General features: G+C 39.2%; 1 protein-coding gene and 2 non-coding genes across 5 annotated transcripts; all 3 read right to left on the reverse strand.

Moving 5' to 3' along the window:
* Positions 1-3,741: 3,741 nt before the first annotated feature.
* On the reverse strand, positions 3,742-3,846 carry LOC148788142 (U6 spliceosomal RNA). The gene has a single exon (XR_016065650.1). It is a non-coding gene; the product is annotated as a U6 spliceosomal RNA (small nuclear RNA).
* Positions 3,847-4,278: 432 nt separating this feature from the next.
* LOC105162284 (mediator of RNA polymerase II transcription subunit 22a) lies at positions 4,279-8,042 on the reverse strand. 3 transcript variants are annotated; one of them, XM_088880759.1, is made up of 4 exons: positions 7,911-8,042; positions 6,238-6,418; positions 4,928-4,993; positions 4,279-4,694 (listed from the first exon to the last, which is right to left on the reverse strand). In XM_088880759.1, the coding sequence occupies exons 2-4, from the start codon at positions 6,403-6,405 to the stop codon at positions 4,461-4,463; spliced, it is 468 nt and encodes a 155-aa protein (XP_088736885.1). In that variant the 5' UTR covers positions 6,406-6,418; positions 7,911-8,042; the 3' UTR covers positions 4,279-4,460. The 3 variants fall into 3 exon arrangements, with proteins under 3 accessions (XP_088736885.1, XP_011078591.2, XP_011078590.2); XM_011080289.3 differs by lacking the exon at positions 7,911-8,042 and adding an exon at positions 6,586-6,890 and having other exon boundaries at positions 6,238-6,447; XM_011080288.3 differs by lacking the exon at positions 7,911-8,042 and adding an exon at positions 6,586-6,889.
* On the reverse strand, positions 6,696-6,803 carry LOC148788143 (U6 spliceosomal RNA). The gene has a single exon (XR_016065649.1). It is a non-coding gene; the product is annotated as a U6 spliceosomal RNA (small nuclear RNA).
* Positions 8,043-8,289: the final 247 nt, after the last annotated feature.

The following is an 8,289-nucleotide window of genomic DNA, read 5'->3' on the forward strand; positions in this document are numbered from 1 at the left end:
GCTCCAACTTCCCATGTAGGGAGAATGGTACACGCGGCACAACTGTAGTACGAATTCGCGAAGTTTATGGAAGAGGTTGGACATAATGCTCATTAATGATGCATGGGTGTTGCGATTTCCAACATCTTACTACTCCAGCATTCTCCTCCGCACATCCGACCACTAGCCATTGGTGTTATCGGGGGACCAACGACAACAATTTGGAGGTATGTTCTATTTCGATAACTACTTCACTCTCTCACCGAATTTTATACATAATGTGCAGAATGTATGGCAGTATGCTGTAGTAGGTGTGCCCATGTATGCGCTCACATGGAAACTTAAGGCACTGACGCCCGTTTTTCGCCAGAAGAGGAGAAATAAAGGGGACTTGTTGCTAAATGTCCAACTGGCTAAGAGATTTCTTGAGACGGCCCAGACTATGGTTAGCTTGGATAGACAGGACGAGCTTTTATTGCTTTTAGAAGATTGTTGTCGAATGGTTTATGCTAAGGCGGCCGAGCTCGAACAGATAATGCTACAACAACATGCCAAGATACAGTGGATGAACGGGGAGACCAATGTTCACATGTGTTCTTTCGAAAGATTGCTCAGAGACGAACATCTAGGCGGATTTTATAAATTAATGATGAGCAGGGATCCACTCACACGTAATCAGAGGCGGTTATTCATGAATTTATCACCTTCTACCGGACTCTTTTAGGTGGTGAAAGACGCAGAGAGGAGATGGACATGCGCTATCTAAGACCATGGGCGAGGCATGTCTTAACTGAAGAGGAAGCCTATCAGCTCCTCGTGCCTTTTAGCCCCGCTGATGTGAAGCGGGCTGTGTTCGATATTGCTGAGGACAAAGCTCTAGGACCTAATGGGTACTCATCGGGCTTCTATAAAGCTGCTTGGCCGATTGTCGGTAGGGAAGTTACGAAGGCTGTATTGGAGTTCTTTGCTAGGGGGAAGTTGCTAAAACAAATCAATACGACACTCTTGGCACTTATACCAAAGGTACACTTTCCTATGTTAGTCACTGACTTTCACCCTATATCTTGTTGCAATGTACTCTGTAAGATTATTACTAAACTGATTGTGCAAAAGTTAAGTGTGGTATTGGACAAGTTGATTAATCCTTGTCAGGCTGCCTTTGTCCTTGGATAGAGCATTGGGGACAATATCTTGCTAACACAGGAGCTGTTTACGGGGTATAAATAGGCACGCTTGCCACCTAGATGTGCGCTGAGAGTGGATATTCAGAAGGCATATGATACAGTGGAGTGGGATTTTCTTCTTGCAATGTTGCAATTATTTGGATTCTCGGGGACTTTCATAGGATGGATAGAGGAGTGTGTCACGACACCTTCATTCTCGGTAGGGCTAAATAGGAAACCCTATGTATTCTTTTCAGGTGCGAGAGGACTACGGCAGAGTGATCCCTTACAACCTTATCTCTTTGTTTTAGTCATGGAGTTTATGCACCTATTGTTCCTATAGATGATTGAGCAGGACATGTTGTTCTCTTTCCATTGGAAATATGAGGCTGCAAGGGTGTTCCAACTTGGGTTTGCAGATGATTTGTTACTGTTCTATAGAGCGGACATGGATTCTATTGGGGTATTCAGACAGGGGCTAGACAGGTTTGCTGCATTATTGGGACTCACATTAAATGTTCAAAAGAGCCACCTTATCCTCTCCCGATCAGCACAAGGGATGCGAGAGCAGATGCTAGAGATGCTTGGCTTCCAGGAAGGTCATCTTCCGCTGAGGTACTTGGGGCTTCCCCTCCTCTCCGCTAGATTATCTATAAATGATTGTCAGCCTTTATTGATGAAAATTGACTAGCGCATTAATGGTTGGGAGGGCATGAAGTTATCGTATGCGAGACGAATTCAAATTATTAAATCGGTACTCATGGCCTTCAGTATATATCGGTGTCCCGCTTTTCTATTGCCGAAAGGAGTTATAAGGGAGATTGAGAAACGACTACGAGCGTTCCTATGGAAAGGTACAAGAAACAGTGGCTGTACAAATGTTGCACGGAAGGAAGTATGTAAGCCGTTATCGGAGGGAGGTCAGGGCTTACGGGACGTCGCCAGTTTAAATAGGGCTGAGTAAGAAACTATGTGATGTCATTCATTGTGATAGGACATCCATTTGGATGGATTGGCTGTACCATGGGCGATTACGAAACACATCAATTTGGACGGTTTCTGAACGTGGAGGTGCGTAGGGGTGGAGAAAACTATTACGACTGCGTATGATACTGCGGCCAATGGTTGAGTATCAGATTGGAGATGGGAATAGGTTCTATCTCTGGAAGGATCCATGGCATCACTGGGCCCCCTGATTGATAAATTACCACGAGGACCTGAACTTCTTGAGCTACCGGGTACAAAGAAGCTCAACAGTGTTATCAGGGAGGGGCAATGGCACTGGCCTCTCATCATTGACATAGAGTGCTTGGAGATTACACAGGCACTGCCTCAAATTCATGGAGGGAATGATTGTATCATCTGGCGTTTTGAGACGGGTCGACCTACAGCCCAAGCACTTTATAGACTATGAGAGTCGCTGGGACCCAAGGTAGGTTGGCCTTCTCTACTCTCGGGCTTCCTGAAGATTCCTAGGCATACCTTCATCCTTTGGCTTGCAATTTTGGGGAAGCTATCTACGACTGATTGACCATGGCTATCACACCTTGGTAACTGTTTCCTTTGTGAAGAGAGCGCGATAGAGACCCATCACCACCTATTTTTTCGATGTCGTTATGCACGATAGTGTCTCACAGCTGTTAGAAGGTTTGTACGCTTCACCTGGCCTAACCGGACTAGCCACGGGACGTTGGCTGGGCAGCGAGAAAATGCAGGAAACACATCTTCAATGTGGCTTACCGGACTCTCCTTGCATCATGCGTTTATCACATTTAGAGAGAACAAAACTTGAGACGATTTGAGGACACTAGGCGCCACCCTCTATCATTGCCACCGTCATAGTTGAAGATGTTATACAGAGGATTATTAGCAAAAACTTATCTTACTCGATTAGTTCATGTGTATTATATAGACTATGGCGTATCCCTTGGTTTTTTGAGGGAGAAACCAATTGTTGAACACTATTGTATTGTACTTTTGTACCTTTTACTTAATGAAACTTATATTTACCCAAAAAAAATAAATTGCTATATTTTTTTCATAAGAGGGTAATGTGCTCATTTTCAATATCACAGGGGAATAAATTACCATTCACCCGAATTATAGTATTGAGGTATAGTAAAAATAAAAAAAGTAACCAATGGATGAAAAAGGGAAGCAGTTAATTCCAACTAAAAATTTTTTCTCAAAAAAAGAGAATCACATATTAAAACATAAAAATTAAAAACTATAAGATCAGTAACTATTTATTTAATAGATGAAGATTGTGAATGTACATACCTTGATCAAGATTTACATTTTGATCTGAACGTCTATGTGTATCATGTCAGCACACTCAATGAAAGAAATTGTCGCATCGTGAAAAACATGTGGCATTGTGTAATAATTATCTCCTATAAATAAATACAAAACAAAAATGAGAATAAGTTTTTCTTTACCCAATTTTCTATATAATTAATGACGGGTAGTGAAATTTAAGTAATAGAAATTCATATTAGGAGTGCGAATATAGATACCTTGATGATCAATCACATTGTGATCTCCATTTCTATTTGTATTCGCACGTTATGGATTGACGGAAAGAAAATTTTTCAAAAAAAAAAATATAGACCATTTGTCAATTAATGCGTGTCATCACTGCATAAGGGCCATGTTAATCTTCTCTATAGCGTCCCAATTTTGTCGTATGTGTCCATACTGAAGCGGTAGAAATTGTTCAATTTTGTGGATGTGGGAGAATAGCAGTCTACTATACAGGCTGATGCAATTGGGCAACGAATTCTTCGGTTGAGAGCATTTAGGTTTTAAGTTTTATGCTTTGGGCCCAGCCCAAAGTTGATTGATGGGTTGGGCCTTGTTTCAGTACGGCCGAATCTGTCATAAGCAAAATGATTCTGGATTGTTTCAGTATGGCCGAATCTGTCATAAGCAAAATGATTCTGGATTGTTTCAGTATGGCCGAATCTGTCATAAATTGATCTCGCATATATTAAATAATTATATCCACACAAATATAAAAAGGCGTAGTCACCTAATTGTGGATCAAATTAACTTTAAGTGTAGTCGAAGTATGTTGATCCACGAAATCAGATCTGCCTCTGAGAGTAAAAAGGAATAAAGTTAAATGCACCCTAAATGGATATCAATTTAACATTGATCATATATTTCAATACTAAAAATATAAACTACTTTGAGTTTCCAACCTTACAACATCTATTAATGGAGTAACATTTGGAGAAGATTTTTACATCATAAGGATTCTCACAACTGAATCTAACAAATGAATTCTACGCTCAGCAATTTGAATGAAATTAATGCTTATTCTGGAACGCTCATCCTTAGTGTCGAAGAGTAGTAATGGGACTCGAGCTCTTTGAGGCTAGCAGCTGCCTCTTCTCCAATTCTAGCCAATCTCCCATTTGTATTTTCCGCAAGTTTATTGAACTCCTCCATTCTCTGGTCTACATGGTCGTTCAGAGACACAAATCCTGAGAAAATTGCTGTCTGCTTTAGTTCCGACACCAACTTGAGCAACGAGTCAGCAGCTTGAACCTGTTATTTGCAAGTTGAAATGTGGAGTAATGACAGAAAAATGGTTATTGAATTTAGCAGCTTATAGTGCAGAATCTCAAAGTTGAAAAAAGCATGCTCGTTTGGGTTTTTGCGTTTGTGGCTTTCCATGAATGCCAATAGCATACTACAGTAATAAACCTGGCATCCGCATCGACATTTTCATTTTTTATGAAGTAACATGGGTTTTTGTGTATGCTTCGTGAATCTCTCACCATTCTAGCAGCACGCATCTCCATCATGAAAGACTCTTGAGAATTTCGGACCGGTGGATCATTGACCTAAAACAATATAACTTCCTTCAAATTTTTTATTGTAGAGACTGTAAATCATAGGCCATTGAATAGGCTTAAATATCAAAGATATTTTAAGCAAGAAGAAGATGCACTCTAGGAATAAAGAAGAGCTAAGATATCATCTTCTTTGGACTGGCTAATATATGTGGAACACCAAAAGTCGGAAATAAGGAAATTTTCATTTTCCATTTACAATCAGTTTTCATGACATATAAACACAAGCAAGAGAATAGCTCAGACGTACAACCACCGATGATGTAAAAGTCCGAAAGAGATAAGAGTAGCCAAACAAACAACTAATTGATGCTTCGTTACGAACTTCTTGTCATGCTTACAATTGAAAAGGAGATTTAAAAAAAGTGTCCATACGACCAATAGAATGGCATGTGGAAAGTTGGTATGCGGTATTAGCAGCAACAAGATAATACATCTCTAAAGTAGGTAATACTTGACCAAATTACGTAATGATTCCAAACAGAAAAAGTCCAAACCCATTGTAGTAAGCAATTACACTCAGAACACTTGCTCCAGCTCAAATTCATTTCATGCACTAAGTTGCTAGGTAGGTAATGCTTTGTCATAGCATTACAAAGGCAGAGGCTTCAGCCTTCAAGTGCCGATAAGCCAAATATAAACTTGCTTTATCAAACTAGAATCTATAACACTATCAAAGTTAATTTTTCAAAGAACTACAAAGTCTGTTAAGAGAGATCTGCTTATGTCTATGAAACTCCATGACAGATCCAAGTACTCGAAGATCTTGTTTCCGTAAGAAGTGAAAAAAAGTTCCTTCACTTTAGAAAAAATATCCAAGGAAAGAAGATAGTATTTGTCTATTTATCGATGGAAGTTCTGTTGTGCAAATAGATCTACCAACAACAACATCAATCAATCTATAGAAGCTTCTCATATGAATTCAACCATAACGAGTAAATAAAGCAGATATACGGTACTCATTCAGTGTTCAAATGATCATTGTCAATTTTGAGAAATCAACCTATTCGACTTTCTAAGATCAAATCAACCAACATCAATAATTCTAGTCCAAATTCAGCTTTTCCATTTCATGTTAGCTTAGACTTTCAAGAATTCAAAAAACACTAAAAAGTCATACCATCAAAAGATTGCATAACAAGATATACAAACCACAACAATTTCACAAATATCGTTGTTTCACTATTAGTATACCTCATAATTTACAAAGGGTTGAAGAGGGGGATTTTACGTACCCGAGCCACATTAACTAGGAAACCGAAATTATCGACAAGATTCCCAATGTCTGTGTCCACTCTCTGCAGAAGGGTTTTCTGTTTTTGCGCCGCCGCAGCTGCAGCAGCAGCGGTCGGCCCAACACCGCCACCTGCTCCACCTCCCAAGCCTGCTCCTCCTTTGTTCATCTCCCCAAAAACTCTATATCAAACAATTTGTAAACACTTCCACTATAGAAATTAGGAATTTAAGATTAGAAACGCAATTCGCACAAGAAACAGTAATTAGACTAAAAGCTCCAAAAATCCCAAATGGGCCACAACACGAACACCCAGAAGCGTATACTTGCAATTCTCATCAAAACTAACCTCAATCAATCCCTGCAATGCTTCAATCCCCTCGATGAATCTAAAAACCGAACTCCTAAGAACCAAAATTCACATAGAAAATTTACGAAATAAGAAAGAAAATTTTCAAAACAAAATTGGACTATTTCTCGATTTATGCGTCATCCTTGCGCAAGGACCAAGGACCATGCTAATCTTCTTTGTATCGTTCCAATTTTATCGGATTTCCCCGAAGGGACGTGCTTTCGGCTTCACAATCCGCTATATGAAGCGGCAGAAACTATTCAATTCTGTGGATGTGGGGGAACAGCAGTCTACTATGCAGGCTGATGCAACTGGGCAAATAAATTTCTGGGCTCAGAGCTTTTTTGTTTTAGTTTTTAGTCTTTGGGCCCAGCCCAAAGCTGATTGATAGCCTGGGCCTTGTTTCATTATGGCCGAAGTCTGTCATAAGCAAAATGGTTCTGGGCTTAGGGTTTGTTATTTGTGCTGTTTTTTCACAAGTGTTAAATCAAAACGATTTTGAAGAAAATAAAAGAACAGCTTATGAAAATGAGAGGTATTTGAAAATTAATTAGAAAATAGTTAAAACAATGATAATACAGTGTCTGGAAGGGGAAAAAAGATTGTTTTATTAAAACTAGTCGGTATTGCAAGCAGTCCTGATCATGTTCCAGATTGCAAGAAATCCCAACATGAATTCATATGTTAGTTTCCCCTGAACATTTTCACCAAAATCAGCAAGGAAATTAAGCCAACTTTTAAGAGAGGAATTTTTTATCAAAGTATTATGTCCAAGAATGCAATATAAAACCAGAAAAAGGGGAACAATGAATGAAAAATCTGAGGTCAAGAATACTGAATGTGACTTTCAGTTCAGCTCAGCAAATTCAACTCCACCTTTTCTCCTTCGGCCTTTTAACAAATTTAGGTTTTTACGTAGAATTCAAGCTAAAGATCCCATCTTTAGATTGCGCACTTAAACCCATAATTCAATGACAACCCAAATCTCGTCCAATGAATCCCCAATGCTGACTATTAAAAGAAAATCAAAGCCCTAATTAGATTTCTTAGAAATTAAACAACGCCTTCCAGAGAAATTAACAATAATTAACGCCACCAAATGAATCCAACCCCATCATCACCCAGCCATGATCATTACCTCAATTAGAGCAAAAAAAAAAAGGGAAGAAGAAGATAGAGACCAATTAAGATTTAAGAAAAAAGATGGAAAACTTTCTTATCACAGTCAATATATACACACGCACATACAAATACATCCATACACACACACACACACACACATATATATATATAGATAGAGAGAGAGAGAGAGAGAGAGAGACCTGAGATGAACTGGAAGCCCTCCCGCGAGAGACTGTTAGAATGCGAGAGGAGTGAGGAGAATTTGGTAATTGGTAGGGCGTGTTTGGTTGGGTTAACTTTCACTTATTTCTGCAGGGGCACTTGGGCCTTATGGGCTTTTAACCTGATCAGCTTCTTCCTCGGCCCGTCCATGCTTTCTGCTTGTGGGCTTAATTGGGCCCACTGATCAATTTATTTCTATTCATTTTTTTCGTACCACACCACTATAGGAAAATATGTGTAAAATGACAAAATATTTGCAACCCACACTCAAATTGTCACAAAACCTAGCTTTCATGTAATAAAGTGCAGTACTTGTCAAAATAAAGTTGAATTTTTGTAACAATTGTATTAATTCGC

This window comes from Sesamum indicum, linkage group LG5 (genome assembly GCF_026168435.1).
Source record: "Sesamum indicum cultivar Baizhima isolate 11 linkage group LG5, ASM2616843v1, whole genome shotgun sequence".
NCBI lineage: Eukaryota > Viridiplantae > Streptophyta > Magnoliopsida > Lamiales > Pedaliaceae > Sesamum > Sesamum indicum.

What these genes read in the sequence shown, in the direction of transcription:
- LOC105162284 (XM_088880759.1), bottom strand. Translation starts at nt 6,405, where the DNA reads ATGAACAAAGGAGGAGCAGGCTTGGGAGGTGGAGCAGGTGGCGGTGTT. An exon ending in TCCTAGTTAATGTGGCTCGG is followed by an intron (nt 4,994 to 6,237) that starts GTACGTAAAATC and finishes ATATTGTTTTAG; the next exon opens with GTCAATGATCCACCGGTCCG. An exon ending in AGATGCGTGCTGCTAGAATG is followed by an intron (nt 4,695 to 4,927) that starts GTGAGAGATTCA and finishes TGCAAATAACAG; the next exon opens with GTTCAAGCTGCTGACTCGTT.